Genomic DNA, 18,534 nt, shown 5'->3' on the forward strand with positions numbered 1-18,534 from the left:
AGCGATAATTATATTCTGATTCTATATCAATATTTTATGCATATTTTCAAAATGTTTGCATATAGTTTTATTTTTTTATGCAGTTTTCAGTGAAATACATTTCATCAGTGCAAAGCCAAAAAAATATATTTGTATTTTACATAGTTTTCTATTCTCTTTACAACGCGCAAAAGACCTAACTAAATATGTGACGTCACAAATTAAAAATGTGAATTGTTCAATTGACATATATCAAAATTATAAATTAGTTTCTATCTTATATCTATAACGATAACTCAAACACAGTTCATTCAGAAATTTTAGGAAATGCAATTTTGCCATTATACTGACTATTTTTATTTTCATATTTTGATAATGTTATCTGATTTCTATAATATTTAAAACAATCTTATTATCATTATTAGTCCAATGAGACATCTCACAAAGAACATGCAACTACTTATACATATAATTAGTCGCATGTCATTTGTGACACTACACTGTAACTGTTCGAGTGTTAAGATCAAACATTAATTTATTAAAATAAAATATAAATAGTTTAAAGTACCTGTTATTTTTAAGATTTCCATGATCTATAGCTGCCTTCATCTGAAAATAAAATAAATAACACATTACCCAAAAATGGACAAAATTTATAATTTCAAAATAATAAAGAATTTTTCTATTTTTGATTAATAAATTTAATTTATCAATTTTCAAGACAATATCAAATAAAAAATAAGAGTAATAATTATTCTTAAACAGTTATTTATAACTTATGTTTGCTTTGTAGTCTTCACTTAATTTTACAATACTTAAAAACAAACTTTTAGATATATGGACCAATTCATTTTGCCTGAAAGAATTTGTAAATTAAATTGTTTTATAATTTAAAATGTAGCCCACTTTATTCAAGAGAACAAGTGCAAAACCAAATTAATAACTTTCAAATTTATAATATAAGGTCTTTATATTTATAAATTATAATTTAATACAGATTATGTTTAATAACTTGATACAGAAGTTATACATTTTTAATGTTTTATTTATGCTTCAAAATTTCTAATTCTCATGCCTAATTAAGTTCTTAATTTTTTTATTACTGCGATAGTGATTAATTACTAAATGTGAAATCTTCAGCAATTATTCACAACATCTGTAAAAATATATAATAGAAACCTTTTTTTAAGTCATAAGTTGCCTACGAAGATGGGCCATATATTTTGATATTTAAAGTTTCATAACATTAATTATTGCTATAATTATATATTTTTAAATATTTCTGTTTTTGCAATAATCCATTTACCTTCATTATTTTATATTAATATGTTATTTATTATTTCTTTTAAACTTTGACACTACTATTGGATTAAATTAAGAACCGACTTGCTTATAAATCTAATAATAATATTAGATTTATAAGCAAAGTTGTAAATATCTTTTACTAATAACAGACATATTGAAGATAGAGTATAACAACTGATAAAATCACTACAAGCACTTTTTCAAAAGATATGGGACAGTAAGGTTATTCCGAAGGACTGGGAACATAATATCAAAGTGCCAATACATAAGAAAGATAGTACAACAGAATATGGTAACTACAGACCAATATGCTTAACCCAAGAAACATACAAACTGTACACCACTAATATTCTATAAAGCAGCTCATGAGCACTGATAGAGACAAAACTAGAAGAAGACCAGGCCAGATTTCGACCTGGTAGACAAACCCAGGATCACATATTTGCCCTCATATAATAATAGAAAAGGCATGGGATAGAAATCAGAGCAATTATATTGCTTTTTCGAATCTTCAATTCAGTACCCCAGAATTCCAAACTAAAGAATTCCTGTAGACCTCCTGGAAGCAATTAAATCAACTTATCAAAGCTCTAAATGAATAGTGCGTATCAATAGTCGAGAGTCAAAACCATTTTCTTTGGAAAGAGTGAAACAAGGAGATAGCTCCAGTCTATTATTGTTTATTGTCTTTATGGATGAAATCCACAAAATATGCAGGAGAACTGCTTGGACTGTAGTCGATATTTGGAACATGAAGACCATACAAGTACAGGCGTTTTTATATACAGAGGATATCGTGCTGGTGACCGACTGAGGAAAAATTGCAACAGACCATTATAGAATGGCAAGAAGAACGCTCATTCACAAAGGAATAAGTATTAACAGCCGCAAGAGCAAGGTTATGACTGTCGCTAGAGATGAAGTGAACGTGGGAAATGTGAGAATAGTGGGTAATGATGAAGTATTGGAAAAGGTAGACTTCTATACCTACCTTGGAACAATTTCAATAAATCTGGTAAAATAGACCAAGAAGCGTCCAATAGGATAAATAAAGCAGATAATATTTACTACCAGATATGCAATACTATTGTTGAACAGAGGGAGGAAGGTAAGGACATCGAACTCCACATCTTTAAAGCAATATTTCTTCTAACACATATGGCAGTGAAAGTTGGGTCATCCAAGACAAGCATTTGACTAGGATTGCAGCTGCTGAAATGTGATTCCTGCCAAGAACATTGGGCAAAACTAGGAGGGATTGGATAAGGAATGAAAGAATAAGATAACTTCAGATCCCCTCAGTGAAATCAATGATTGAACATTGGCAGCTCCGATGGTATGGACACGTCTGTAGAATAGGGGAAGACAGAGCACCAAGAAAATGTATTCAGGCGAGACAGACTGGTAGAAGACCATGAGGCAGACCTAGAAGAAGCTATATACAGCATATCAAACAACTAGGCCTGGAAAGAGGAAAAACGCTGGCTCAGATAAAGATGCTTGTCAGAGACTAAGATGTGTGGACCAAGTGGTTAGAGGCTCCTCCACGATGAAAGGCACTTAAGGAGGATCAGAAAGAAGAAGAATCTATAAAATTAACATAATTTACAGGAAAGTATATATATTTAATAAACTTCTTAGTTTCTTAATTTAATATATTTATTATAATATTTACAATATTTTCGTTGATAAATTAAAAAAACTATATCCTAAAAAATAAGCAGGAGGTAAATAAAAAAATTATGAGATTAGATAAAACTTGAGCAAATTATGAAATCTATAAGTATTATGTAGTAAAAAATGTAAGCTGTGAACACACTCTGTGATATATTATCTCTTTGGAATGTTAACCGATCCATTGGATGAGTTAAAATGAAGAAGTTTTAGAATGTTTTGGTGTCAGTAAGGTGAGTCTTGAAAAATATTTTTCACATTTTAAGTGAATGTGCAAGGTGAAAGAGTTTGGGGGACCATACTCCAGCTTAGGAGGAGAGGAAAAACTTCTGGCGTATGTTGGGACCAACATGCTAGGGGAATTAGAAAATTATTTTCCTCAGAAGTCCAGGAGTCAGAGGATAGAAAGAGACTTGAGGGGAGGGAGGAGGGCACACCTGTACTTAGTTATCTATTTAGGCTGGGACTCATAATTTTTTCAGCTCGCATGGCTTTTGGAAAGGAGGTTTGCAACAGCAATAAGGACCTTAGACATTTTCCAAAAAGACTAATTGAATTAAGACCTTATTACAAATATGGACAAGTTCAAGATGAGGGCTCAGGGATCGCTTAGTGGCAAGGCCTGGGTGGTCTCATGGTAAGAATCGCCAAAAGTTGTAACTTTTAGGGAACAGCTGCCCATAGCTAGCAATATAACATAATATTGCTAGGGAAAGGATCGAATTAAGGGCGAGATCTTTCGAGCAAGATCCAAGTCCATGTGAGGATGACAAAGTTTTGACAGAACAAATAAACAAAAGGTCTGGATAAAGTCAGCAAATCTGTAGCAGGTTCATTTGATTTGCATGAACTGAATAAATGTCCAGCTAGAAAATCAGGTAGTAGGAAACGTGGCAGTTTTAAATCCCACAGCAGATCAAAAGGTCATGTGAAGAAGTCAAGAGTTTTCATTCACAGGTGGACAATCAACAGCATGATAACCATCGGACAAAGTCAGTCAGTCTTGCCTCAACCTCCACGAGCCACAATTACCGTCCAACAGAATTCGATTTAGAGGCTCGAGTTCCCACGATTAATGAACATTGATGTGAGAGAATTGGAAAACCTAAATTAAGGCCACATATGTAAAGACCGACAGGATATGGTAAGAAATCCCTGAAGACTTAAGAAATCATTGATATTGAAATTAAACAACAAAGTACTTGTCTTAACCTTTTAGAATCAGTGAGAAAGGAGGGAAAAGGATCTCCCATTCTATGGCTCACTATGGGTTGTAGCATTTAGAATGAGCTCACCAGACAGGGTCACAATAGGGAAGGCATTACAATGAAAGTGACCAAGATTGGTCCCAAACCCAAGTTAAGAAGCTTATAGAGCAATGAAGGCGAACTAGATAGGTCCCAAATCCAAGTTTAGAAGCTTATAGAGCAATGCCAAGGCTGGAAACAATCAAAGAACTCAAAACTGTACTGGCACAAATTCATCTTAAGCAAGGTTCCAAACTGATATTAATATAGGTCATATTAATATATTTATCAATAAGAATAAAATCGAATTTGGAATTGAAGCCCTTTTCTTTAGGAAGCCTACAGTGAACAGCATCCTATCCTCAGGCAGGGTACAGGACCAACTGCAGTAAATGGGTATCGTTAATTGTGTAAAAATTTGGTGGTTGAGTATGATTATGAACAGATCACCTCATTGTATGCTCACTATACAAAAAACCAGTACTACCTAATAAAAGTACTGATTGTTCATGGGTTGTAGGAGTCCAGATTTTCATTTTCATTTCTATAAAGAACAGTTAATAATTATGATTGATAAAAGAGCAAGAAGAGACGAAATTTATTTTTTGGGATATAGTTGCCAGATTCCAAACACAAATCCTAGAATCTATAAATAAAAGTTGACAACTAAATCAAATACATGCAAAATAAAACAAATCTCAGATCAAAAATCCACAAAATAACAATAAAAAAACAAGCCTGTGAACATATTGCCAACAACAATATTGTTTGGAAAGATAAATTAGATAATAAATACAGCATGTCATCAGCAGAATATAAAAGACACATCAACAAGAGATCGTACATCACTCCAATCTGTCTAAAGATTTACTATTATATAGAGAAAATATAAATATATGTAAGTCAGAAAATTAACAAACAAGTTGGTTTTTAGAACATTCTAGAACTGGTAGATGTGTCTTTTTTGGACAGACAACGTAAGATGTGCTTTATCTGCATGTGTATGTTCTTATTTTTCTGTCCTGATGAACCCTGAACCCGCAAACATTGATAATTGGTGTCATAGACTTGAGACTGTATCTTTGGAATCTGCAATTAGATCCTATTAATGAATTCTAATATTGATCCCATAGTAGCAGTACAGTATCTTGTTCTGTGCAGAAAAAATTGAACCAGTAATTTCACCATTAATGAATTAAACCTTTATCCATAAATTGCTGTCTTAAAGGCTAACTAAAACGTATAAAATCAAGAATGAACTAGTAAAATTTTGTAATCTATAAAAAACGCCATCAAAAATTGTAAAAAGCTTAAGTATTCAAATCATTCTGGGTAATTGTAATATCTCAAGTATTTTTTAATACTCAAAATAATTTAGAAGGAATAAATGAAGAGTTTAATAAGTTTTAAAATAGCAAGTACCTTCACCTGAGCTAATTTTTTGTCCTAAATTTCAATAAAACATAACTTAAAAAAAAGAACCTATTTAAATCTCACTATAGGCTCACTTTAGAATAAATGGAAGCCTTTGACCAGTGTAGCCACCTTCACTCTTATCTATATACCAGCTAATTTATTTATATCAGTTTTAATTGCTGATTTTTTTATAACTCTACTTTTACTTCTTATATTAATAATTTAGAGAATTGCAATCCATAAATCAGAGAAAATGGAGTATTTGGGACTTAGCTTGGACGAGAGAATGATGAGGGGAATGTCCATTAAAGTGAAAATAAAACTTAAAAGACGATATAAATTACAAATAAATGTTCAGGCTATTTGACAGACGTTTCACTTTAATACCAACAACAAATTTACAACCTTTAAAAGTTCTGTACCGTGTTTTTAATTTATTGATGATGATATAACATAAAGATAGCTTACGAAGCATCCTAATAATGCTTAATTCATTTCATTATATATATATTTAGTATTTGTCACCCTCCGAAACCACCTAACCGATGTTTCAGGTTGGGTTGAAAGTCAGAAAATGAAAATGCATGAAATGAAATATTTCTTTGCTTTTACATTCAATGATTGAGTTTGGTCTTTGGTGTATCTCAATAACTTATCGAATCCTAATTTTAAAAAAAGTTCACGGTTAAGGACTTCATCTGAGCAAGAGACAGACATGGAGTACACAAACCAGAATGAAATAAAAACTGCTAAGTAGACAATACAGACAAGTAAATAGGTTACTTGAAAGGTTTAATTAATTATCTTTAATCAATAAACTTACTAACCATAAAGAACAAGTTAAACATTGATAGCTATCAAGGATAAGGACCTTCTAAAATCTCAATATTCAAATAATTGCGAAAAACATGAGTACTTTATATTCAGTTATAAAGGACTTCAGCATTATAACAGTCTTAGGGACTAGATACTGTACAATCTTTTAAAAATGTTTAGCTAACTAAGTTTGATTTGCAATATGAAACTTTTCATTAACACTGCGAGGTCTACCTATCTTTGATTGGAATATACATATATGCTATACCACGTCGACTTTACAGATGGTGACCAAAGGATTTGCGAGGAATATGTTATTTGTTTATTACAAAACGCTTTTGTAGATGGAAAACTTAGTTTAAACAAGCATTAAAATGACTTTTGTTAAGTGTTATAAAAACATTTAAAATTTGCTCAGAGACGGTAGGTAGCCGAAATTTTGTTTCTATATCTCCTGCTTCTATTCACATTTTGAATACTGTCACTTGTTCCCGTTATTATAAAAATAAAAAGTAATTTTCCATCATAAATGTGTTTTATTTAAAATTAACAATTATAACAAAAAATATCGAAAACAGTTCGTTTAATCATCTATATTTTTCCTCTTTGGCCTGGCAAAAAATAAATGCAATTCGAAACATCTAATTCAGGAAATTAGTAAAATACACTTTTGTTCATTGAGGAGTAATTAAGTAATATAATTATTAGAATACAATTTTACGATTCTAAAGTTTTTTTAACCCTACCATTGTAATTGCATTTTATTAAAAGTACATTTCATTTGTTAGTAGTTTAATTGAGCAGTTCTTTCTTCTAATTTAATAAACTGCTTTCTTAAAAAAAAAAAAAGTATGTAATGTGTTAAAATTTTTGCTTCTGACACAGTAAAGTCAATATTAGGTAGGAAGGACTGTTCAATGTTATGTACCTATTTATTATATATATATTTAACAGACTTTTAGAAGTATTTTCATAAATGAGTTGCCATTTAATCATATATTTCCCCAACAGTCCCAAAACAAGGTAAAACTATGCTAACAAATTATAGTTACAAAATTATTAAACTCAATAACTGAAATCTCATTTATTACAATTCTTGTTAGTAGGGCTGGAGAAATCAACCATCTAGTGAATACATTTGTATCTCTTCTAATACTAGAAGAAATCAACCATACTAGTATAGCTAGTGAATACATAATACATGTTTCTTCTAGTACTGGGAGAAATCAACCATACTAGTATAGCTAGTGAATACATTTGTTGCCCTCATTGAATGGTTTCTTTGTATATTACTAGACAAAATGTAGCATTAAACTACCTTGTGGATTTCATTACTATTCATATAACACTTTTATCCTTATGTGGATTTTTTTACTTCTTTTTTTAATGCTGTACTTAGACCATAAAGAATATCCCAAACAATGGGAACAGCATGAAAGAAATCATGGTAGAGTATTAATTGTTTAATCTTTAATATTGTTAATGTCAAACACTCCTAAGGGACACTGCCACTTTTAATGAATTTATATCCTGATTACCTGTAGTTCACCCAAATTTCAGTTTAGAACATTAACTCTTTTCTTAAGTACAAAGTAGTATAAAGAATTAATAATCCGTAAATAAAAATGAGGGAGACATATAAATGAGATGGTTTTAAAGGAAAAGTTTAAAAAAGTTAGTTTAAAGGGAACTGATACTAAGATGTTTGCACTGTTTATCTGGTTGACCTACATTGTCATTTGAGAAGAATCTCATTCAAACAGAATATTGAATTAGTTGTCAATATTGAGTTATATACATAAATAAGCTTACCTCGAATTATTAATCTTGAATCCTTTCATTCTAATATAACGGAATGCTGGAAAATTAATGTTCCAATTAAACACTTTACCTAATATAGTAATATTTCTATAAGTTTATACGTTCTTAGGATCGGGATGAGCTATGCATTTTAAGATATTTAGAGAATTGAAAAAGCAACAAACTTGTGTATTTGTCATTTATTGATATATAATATAAACATTTCTAAGACCTTAACAGCTAGGTAAAGTTTGCCATATTATAATTTTACATATAACATTTATCATCTTGTCATTAGACTTTGCCAATTAGCCAAAAACAACGTAGTCACAACTCTTAATAATAATGAACAATTTGAAAAATAAGAATTTAGTTTTACATTTATTTCCAGAAACAATTTTTAAGATTTATACAAAACAAATTACAAATTAATGATAAGGTAAAAGAACAATACATGCTTAACATTATATACCAAAATTAGTTTTGCAGGCATCAAAAATATCTATTTAAACAATAAAATTATGCTAAAAAAAGGTAGTAGTTTGAGCAGTCTGAATAATAGATTAAAAATAAAGTAATTACTTATGTAGATATACATACAAATTCTGGCCATAACTTTTCTATACAAGGCTCTTTAAAAAAAAAAAGTCGAGATAATTTCTTGATTATTCTCAAAAATGAGAAAGTGCAATTATGACATCCGCCAAGACAAAAAACCACCCATTATGCTCAAACACTCTATAAAAACACTTTGGCTTGAAAAACAAGTCCCTAAATTCCCATGTCTCTGGCGAAAATTTGTACATACAACATGAAAGTGCTGAACAGACTTTATACAGGTTTCTGAGAACCTTTCTTCCCAATAAGTGACTTGTGGATATGAGGGATAACACCTATAAAATACAAAAAACATTAAGACTGTCATACAATAATAGTCATAACGTACACACAAGGAATAGATAAAAAATACTTACCACCACCAGCAATGGTAGCTTTGATCAAACTGTCTAATTCTTCATCACCGCGAATAGCAAGTTGTAAATGACGAGGAGTAATCCTCTTGACTTTTAAATCCTTAGAAGCATTTCCGGCCAACTCAAGAACCTGCAAACAACAAAATAAATGGAACTTGTCATGAAAGTACAAATCAGTCAATTTACCAAATTAGTTAAAGTATACTAATAATCAGCAAGTTTGAATATACTAGAACAGAATTCAAAGTTATAAAAGAACAACAAATAAATAACAATATATCACAGAAAGCTCACAAGCCGTACAGATAGCTTCTGTATAAACAACAACAAATAATACACCATCACTATTAAAAACATTAAAGCCAACAAATAAAAACAAACATCCTATAATCAGACTCTTGTGTAAACTTTTATATTATAACTAGATCCCGAGAGGGAGTGAAATACAACAAATAAACAATCGTACTAAATATAAAATTCCTAACAATACTAGTTTGCCACTTAAGGACTTTACAAGTTCACATCACGCACAGACATAAACATACCTCAGCAGTCAAATATTCCAAAATCGCAGCACTATATACTGCTGCAGTGGCACCTACTCTTCCATGGCTAGTTGTCCTGTTTTTCAAGTGCCTGTGAATACGACCAACTGGAAACTAAAACAAAAATAAGCGAATCAGTCCGAGTTTTGTTGTCATGGAATGGCACAATTAAATTTCTAAACAAAAAAAATTATCAATTATTACTCAACCCGATAACAAATTTAAAAAGTCAAAATAACAAGGAAAAAACTAAGTAAATCAAACAGTAATTACTTGCAGTCCAGCCCTGGCTGAGCGAGATACCGCCTTGGCCTTCGCTTTCCCCGAGTCCTTTCCAGCTTTGCCACCAGCCTAGAAAATCGAGGAAAAAACATAGTAATTTTTAAGATAGAGGCTTGAAACTTCGCTAGGCGATAGTTCAATTACAGCTGAACACGATGATAAAATAAAATTGATAAAAACTCAAGACTGTTCTAAATAAACTCATGCCTACGTACCATGTTCGATGTGTTTCTCTGACTTTCAGGCAGCAAATAATGCTATGGCGGTGACGCAAGGTTTAACCCGCCAAAGTGAGTTGTTGGCGGAACTAGTCACGTGACCCTTATAGACCAATGGGAGAGGGATATTTCAAACGGCCTCTAGTTCCTATTGATCAAAATGCCTGGCTCACCGTTATATTTCCCCCCACTCCTGGCTCCCCGTAGCTATAATGATCTCAACATACATAATTAAAGCAGGACATTTTTATTTTAAAATATATCCATGCTAATATTTACTCTGTCTTTCTCTTATAACTATCTAATATTTATTTTTAATTTTTTTAAATAACTCATGACGTCATAATTTGAATATCCAACAGCTGATTTCGAAAATATTCTTTGGAATGTTCTTTATTTCATGAATAAAATGACGGTCGTTGTTAACTAGTAAATAGAATTACTGACTAAGATAATATTTGAATGTTATATGGTAACTTGCTACCTTAAAATTATTATTTATTTATGCTGACTAATCCTCCCTACCCTCTAATTGTTTGCTTAAGAGTCAGGATTGTTATCGTACTTTGTACTACGATAGATGCTACCATTGAAACTTAATTTAAAATGCCCATTTGCCTCTTTTCAATTGCAGTTTTTCTTTGGATTTTTTCAAAATAAAATTTATTTTTGATCTCTAATCATTGACCAATCTGGAACAATTTTTTTATTAAATATTGACTGGTTTCTATTTTAAACTAGATCAGTCTTTTAGAACAGTTTTATTATTTGCAGAAGCCAATAGTGTTGATAAGGCTACCTGTATAGATAATATAAATTTGATAATGAGTCAAACAAAAGAAGTTTTAAAATTTGGTATAGATACTGTTTATATGTTCATGGATGGATAGTTACACCATTATAACTATATATTTCTATATTAATAGAAAAAAAAAAACATCACTAAATTTTCATCTGAATAAATTTAATATAATGAAAAAATCTTCATTTAAATAAAATATTTCCATTCATAAGTAATGTTTAAACAAAGCAAAGCCACTAATTTTTTTTCATGGCTTACCTATTTTTTTAAATTTCTGCTGCTCAAAAATGATTCATTATCTGAATTTCTATTAACGGTGAAGATTTTAAATTGAATTCTTTTTGGCGCTCAGTGTGATTAAAGAATGCTAGTATTCAAGTATAGTTTCTTTATTATTCAGATGATTTTTATACTTTTATAGTTAAATATTTATTGAGTCAATTAAGTTTCTTGTAATACATTTTGTGTATGAATGATTCCTTCTTTGCCAATAAGGAAAAAATAAATAAATAAACGACGATTATTATTTTTACCTTTAGAAGCTTTTGAAATTATATTTTTAATCTTTAATTTAATTAGCTAACTTTTAAAGGCAGTTTTACAAAAGTATCTTACTATTTGAGTGTAATTAGAATCAATTAAATACATCATTAGTATATATCTCAATAAGTAGCATCTGCTACAATATTTTTTTGGATTATGAAGAACTATTTATTTATCTAAAATATCTGAAAGAAAACAAAACTAGTACAACAGAAAGCATTTAGATAAACTTTCATTTTTTTGTGAGTTGAGACTAGGTAAAATTGTGAAACCATCTTGAGCCACTCTCATGGGTCCTTGTTTATGTTTGGAGAAGTTTTTATAGCTACATTTGTTTGGATTTTGGTTTTTAGCCCAAAGGCTTCATTGCATTTCAGTGTTGGATTTTTAATTACTGATATTAACATAAAATCGGATAATATTATTTTCTTAATAATTATTAAAATTCGGATAATTCTTTTTGAGGAAAATTTATATTTTAGTTTTGTTTTTTTAAAATTATGAATTAGTTTTAAATTTCATGAAAATATTTTATCCAATACAACCATATTTAGTAGTGTTGGGAACATATTTTGTGTTAAAAGATTTGTAATCAGAATTTATTTCGAAAGAGTGAAGAACTTACTAACATAATGTTGCTAACGTCAAATGTTTGACCTTAAATTGTAATTTTAATCTTGTTTTTGGTAATGGATTATATAGTAAAGCATGTTTTACATGTTTAAACTCGTAAATTAAAATAAATCTCATTTCACAATAATTAAGTATTAGTATCAGAAATTAAATATTCATTGTATTAAATGGATTGGATGAATTTGTTAGAATGTGGATCTATTTTAATAAATAGGAAAACTTTCAAGACATTTTTTATGAACAATAAATTTACTTTATTCAATTTTTTTTTCTTTAAAAAAATCAAAAATACTCATACTCTACATGTTTCTTCATATATTACAATACTTTGCCAAAAATATTCAAAATGACTTTAATTTCAACTGGATGACTTTCATTCCTTTTTTTTTGGTTCAAGTACTCCATCAAGGACCTATACAGTGGAAATTTCAAGATTTAATTTTTGAAGGAATCGAACCAACAACCTTCTGAATCAAGTGCTCACCCAGGCCCCATCCCCACTCAGCCATCAGATCCTTATTTTTTAAATATTTGACCTAATGAATCCTGAAAATGGTCTGGGTGGTAGTCAAAATATAACAAAAAGGGTATAAAGTAGTTTAATGAATTTCTATGAATATTTTCATTTCATTGAATGATCATATTTTAAGCTACAAGGTATGAATGTATAGTCCTTTCATGAGATGTATATAACTAAAACATAAATAATTATGAAGAAGGACAAGAAATTCCAGTTGCGGGTCCAAAAGAATCTCAAAATAAAAAAATATATATATTTATTGATAACTGACAATTTAACCCACGTTGCAGGTCATCTTAAGGGCTAAATATTGTAGAATTATTTTAAGAGTAGAAAATACTTCTATTATCTTTTTACCTTTCTACTTTTTTGTTAATTTAGCCATGATCAAGACCTGCATTGTGTGTCGAAACTTTAGTCATGAATAAATATTTTTTTCAAACATCTTTGACTGAGACCATTTTATTTTTTATTATCTATATGGTCATCTAATTAGCTTCCAATTAATTATCATGTTTTACAGGAGCAGTATTTTGTTATTGTCTGTGATTAAGTTTTATTATATGATAAAAGGACACAAAATAAAAATAAATGTTATAATGAGACTACTTGTGGAAGAATCTAATTCAGATGCTGAATTTTTCTCAAATCAAATTTTATTATACGATGGATTCAAAATAAAAATAACGAGACTACTTGTGGAAGATTCTAATTCAGGTGCTGAATCAATCTCAAATCAAATTTGATTACAAAACTTTCAGAATTTTAGGCATCATTTATTCATATTTATAGATAAAAGCAAAGTCTGTTTTATTTTGAGTAGACATTTTTTTCTGAAAGATACATGAATCATATGTTAATAAGCTTGTAAACTCTTACGTTTTAGCTTTGGACTAAAAATATTGTAAAACAAAACATATTTATATTAATTATTATTTAAAATTTTGAGGTCTACTATTCCCTGCAAAACTTGCAAATAACACATTTAATCATACAACTGATTACATGGAATGTGGCCTTTTTTTTTGGAAATACTTATGTTCATATTTTCATGCCTTCAGAGTAAAGTTATTATTTTTGAATATTTATCATAAATAGCGACCAACAAAAGTCACAATTGGAGACCTGGAGCAAGTTCCTACAACAATTACACTCCTTTAATTAAATGTTCAAAAATGACCATGTTTTGCAATTTCTAATTTTTTTTATGTGAAAAGATGTTAATCTATTGTAGTCATCAAAAGGTATTTCATTTCACCTTTTTATGCACTAATTTTTACTATTCATTTCTTTTTCAAAAAAATGATAATCGAGCCACCTGGCAAGGCTCATCAAAGAGTGTAGTACCACAGAAAAAAGACAATGTAGTTTCATGGCTTTTGACTGAAAATATTTTTAAAAAATGTCACTTTCTATCAATGATTAGTTTAAGTTTTGTGGTCTACAATCTCTTGCCCTCCCCCCCCCCCCCACAAAACTTGTAAATAACACATTTGATGAAATAATTAAATCATTGACCAGATTGTTAAATAATTAAAGTGATACATTGTATAAAAATGAAGTCTTTAATGTAAGAACAATGATAAAATTCAGAGAATAATACAATCACTGTCTTTACTCACAATAATACAATCACCCTCTTTTCTCACAATAATCCAATCACTGTCTTTACTCACAATAATACAATCACCGTCTTTACTCACAATAATACAATCACTGTCTATACTCACAATAATACAATCACCCTCTTTACCCACAATAATCCAATCACTGTTTTTACTGAGACTTCTATTTACTGTAGTTTCCTTAGCTCTGTCATTTAAAGTTTGATTTTTTTGGTTTAGTAACAATAGCTATTGATATGTGAGAGTAAAATTAAAATGGCAAGTTGGTGTTTTATTTTATATAATCGGCAGTTCTACAAAAAATTAATCATTTGATGATAATTTTATTTGTTTTGGAAGTTTGTATTCAAAAATATTTATATTTTAAATATAAAATTTATAAAAATCTGGTCTGGGAATGCCCCCTCTCCCTCTTCATAAATAGTAAATATTCTTAATGAATTATCATGGCTTAAATGATTTATTATCACTCATATCTAATATAGGAAAAAGAGGAAAGAGTGTAAAAATGGCTTAAATTCACATTATCGCTCAAATCTAATATAGGATAAAGAGGAAAGAGTGCAAAAATGGGTTAAATCACTCAAATCTAGTATAGGATAAAGAGGAAAGAGTGCAAACATGGCTTAAATTACTCAATATCACTCTAATCAGATATATGATAAAGAGGAAAGAGTGCAAACAAAAAGTAAAAAAGAAGCTGAAGACTCATAGGTCTCACAATATTTTTGACAGAAAGTTTATTTCGTTCAAGTTATTCCACTATATTGATTCTCTATCTCAATTCCAATATTTTTAATTATTAATCTTGCATCTTGTTTTCTAACACCTAAAGAAAGACTATAGCATCTGAAACGTCAGAACACATAAACAAAAATTTATTTACTGTTTTTAATTTTTTGTTACTCCCAAACATTATCTTATATATTGTCAATGGATAACATTACATCCACAATTAAAATATTTTCTAAATAAAATAAATCTACTCAGGTTGATTTTGATAGAAGAAACTTACTGCAAAGAAGCTAATCGCACTAATGTCATTGATTATGATTTGAGTGAATGCTGACTTCAGTCAGCACTACACTGCAGACAATATACCAAATTACTTATTGCAGATAATAAACCAAATTACTTTACTCCAGATAATATATACCCAACCAAATTACTAAAAATAGAAGTTTGCTTTTTACAGTTAATTTATAAAAACTTTCATGACATATCTGTAGATGAATATCATTAAAATTTGTAATTTATGAACTTACAAGTTTTCATTTTAATTGTGATTTTTTTTTAACAGTAAAGTTAAGCATATTGTACTGTATTTATTACAGAAGTTATTTTGTAAAAATATAAATTTAACTATATTTTTATTTTCCATGATTTGTAAAAGAAAGTGTTACAATCCACATTTATACCTTTACACCTATATTCAGGCGTGCATTCTAGATAGAGGAGTGATTTACTGCCTTGACGATTCGGCCATTGGGATTCGCAATAACAATAACATAGGGAACATGTGCACAGTACGTGCTAATGAATTGGCAGAGCATCTTTGGTGTGAATTTTTAACTAGATTAGATAAATAGGTTATCTAATGTTAGGAATCGATTTTTGAGCAAATGATGGGGAGGAGGGGAAACTAACATAGTATTTTTAAGTAATATTAGCAAAGACCTAGGATAGAAATAAACCCATGATTCATATTTTTTTGGAGGATTGTAATAAGGAAACACACAAAGGATACAAAGAACATATTAAAAAAGTAATTTTATTTTATATAATAAACAAAAAAGTTATTATAAGCAAATACAAACATATATATAGATATAACAAAAATTATAAATGGAATTTACAATTATTGAACTTGAAATATCTTGATAACCATAGTTATAAAAAAAAATGAATTTTTTTAAAAATTTGATTAACAAATCAGTGAACAATCTCAAGGCTACTCATTTTTAGGTCTTATTTCTGACATTTCTTGAGGTTCTTGGGCAAGAGGACGGGCTACACGGTTATAGACCCTTCTGCCGACCTTTGAAGAAAGAGTACCAACAGTGTGTACTGTATGCAACACTTTGTCTTCACATTCAGAACTCGGATGAGCTGAAATCAAGAAATAATTACTTTAATTTTTATTAAAAAATATTAATATAAAAGCGCTAAAACTTCCCAAGAGGCATGTAATTGTTAGAATACAATTGAAAAATTTCTTCTGTAGAGCCTTAAGTCTCTAAACTATCAGCAAACAACTCAGCACTCAATATTTGGCTATCGGAACAGAACATCATGTTTGGATAGCATGGAGTGATGAGCAGCCTGTGGTTGTTGTGAGATATACTGCACTTTGTCTACATTGAATGTACGATATTATGACTTTCTGTCCTCATGATGGCTGTGTTGATTAACAGTCAACTGGTGAGTTGTTTGCCACCAGTTAAGAGGCTCAAGGCTTTGTGGTTAGAATCTTCTGATGATATTATAGTAAAAATAAATAATTTAATGAAAGTTTTTTTTTTAATGGTCACTTGCTGCCTTGTTATGTTCAAAAATAATTATTAATTAGTTTTTAAGGCTTTGAAAACTTAATCTACTTTGTAGACTTAAAAATCACACTTTATAAGTTTTCACTGTCATAATATATGTCAATTGCCAGTGCACAGTGATCAGCATCTTTTTGATTTAGACTCCATTGTTCTGGCTTTTTAACAAAAGTTATTTTTATGTCTAAATACTCGAAATTTACAATCCAAAAACTAAAACACTTATTTCACATACAAATGATTAAATAAACGTTATCCATCTACAAAGGATTATTATGTTAATAAAAACGCCAGTTTCAAAAGAATTATTTATAAATAATAAATAATTATTAATTTAGTTTATTCAAATCAATTATAAATTTTACATATAAAATGCACAATTGTTTAATTTCCAATGTTTCTGTTCTGTTCTTAGTAAGAGTGAGCATTTTTTTATTTTATTAAATAAGAGATGTAAAACATATATAACCATCTCGAGTTGCATGATCAACATTATTTTAAATATAACCATGTGATTTATCTGATAAATTAATTACATTTTAATTAGTGATAAAAGTATATCATAGTTACTTGTATAAAAATGTTTTTTAAAACAGTGTTAGCGTTAGTGTTATCGACCGTCTGGAAATTATGAGATAAGGATGAATCATTTTAATTGGAAGAGATAAGGAGATACAGCAATTGATAAAAAAAAAATTAGAAAATAGAGACTCTAGTATTTGGGCAACAGGAAGGTCAATTTTAATGTAATTTTTACAACATAATCAAAATTTATTGATAATTTTTATTAAAAAAATACTATTGAGGTGTAAAAATTAATATTGCTTGATATGACAACAATTTTTATAAAGAAAATTGATTCAGTAGCCCTTAGCTCATTCAAGAACAGTTTAAACTGCATTTTATTATTCTAAAGATCAATTCACTGTATACCTTTCATACTGTTCACATAAAATACAATAAACTGTAAATTAATATAAGGCAATGTAAACATAAAGTGAGAAAAAAGAGAGTAAAAACATTACTTAATACATCATAATATTTCATATAAATGGAATGCAAACAGTATGTTAAGTGCAAGAGTATATATAGTGTGAATTGACCTTAATTTGGAGGAGTTCTATAGAATAAAAAAAAAAATCTCAAGAGCTACAACACGTGAAGGGTTAAGGAAGTACTGCTACTAGACCAACGGTTGTGCAAGGAGGTGATTTGATAAGAATCATCATCGACTGCCAGATTTATACCCACTTTATGAGGCTGAGTGGACCCCAGGAGGGCTCCAGAACCCACAGGGTTGACTCATGGCTACAGTGTAAAATAAAACTATTTTCTACCCAGCTGGAGTTATACACAATACTAAAGTGTTACATTGATAACAAACCTCTTAAAGTTAAATATCTTATTTTATCAATTAATTAATATAATATCCTAAATAGTCTCAACACTATATATTTATTTATTTGTCCTACGTTTCGGCCCTTCCAGCCATCCTCAGGGACATCTTCAACATAAATTTCCTCTCACATTAATTGTTTTCTCCTTGCAGGCTATTTTGCCCAGGTCAATATCTTTATTTAAGTCAAAAACCTTTCTATTTAAAATTTTA

The 18,534-nt window shown here is 29.5% G+C and overlaps 2 protein-coding genes across 2 annotated transcripts in view; both read right to left on the minus strand.

Annotated features, from left to right (window-relative positions):
* Window positions 1-8,722: 8,722 nt before the first annotated feature.
* Window positions 8,723-10,395, minus strand: His2Av (Histone H2A variant). Its single transcript, XM_014415555.3, has 5 exons — window positions 10,254-10,395; window positions 10,030-10,107; window positions 9,757-9,870; window positions 9,212-9,341; window positions 8,723-9,130 (listed from the first exon to the last, which is right to left on the minus strand). The coding sequence occupies exons 1-5, from the start codon at window positions 10,254-10,256 to the stop codon at window positions 9,069-9,071; spliced, it is 387 nt and encodes a 128-aa protein (XP_014271041.1). The 5' UTR covers window positions 10,257-10,395; the 3' UTR covers window positions 8,723-9,068.
* Window positions 10,396-16,134: 5,739 nt separating this feature from the next.
* Window positions 16,135-18,534, minus strand: part of LOC106677540 (lipid storage droplets surface-binding protein 2) — a 12,442-nt gene continuing 10,042 nt past the window's right edge. The window contains exon 4 of the mRNA XM_014415554.3: window positions 16,135-16,488. Within this exon, the coding sequence (XP_014271040.1) occupies window positions 16,331-16,488 (158 nt within the window). The 3' untranslated portion in view covers window positions 16,135-16,330. The remainder of the gene's footprint in view (window positions 16,489-18,534) is intronic.

This window comes from Halyomorpha halys, unplaced genomic scaffold (assembly GCF_000696795.3).
Source record: "Halyomorpha halys isolate HHAL.00 unplaced genomic scaffold, Hhal_1.1 Scaffold102.1, whole genome shotgun sequence".
Lineage (NCBI taxonomy): Eukaryota > Metazoa > Arthropoda > Insecta > Hemiptera > Pentatomidae > Halyomorpha > Halyomorpha halys.

Excerpts from the sequence above, each read along its gene's own strand:
- His2Av (XM_014415555.3), bottom strand. Across the intron at positions 9,871-10,029 it reads CAGCCAGGGCTGGACTGCAA|TTTCCAGTTGGTCGTATTCA; the intron begins GTAATTACTGTT and ends TTTTTGTTTTAG. Across the intron at positions 9,342-9,756 it reads TGGAATATTTGACTGCTGAG|GTTCTTGAGTTGGCCGGAAA; the intron begins GTATGTTTATGT and ends TGTTGTTTGCAG.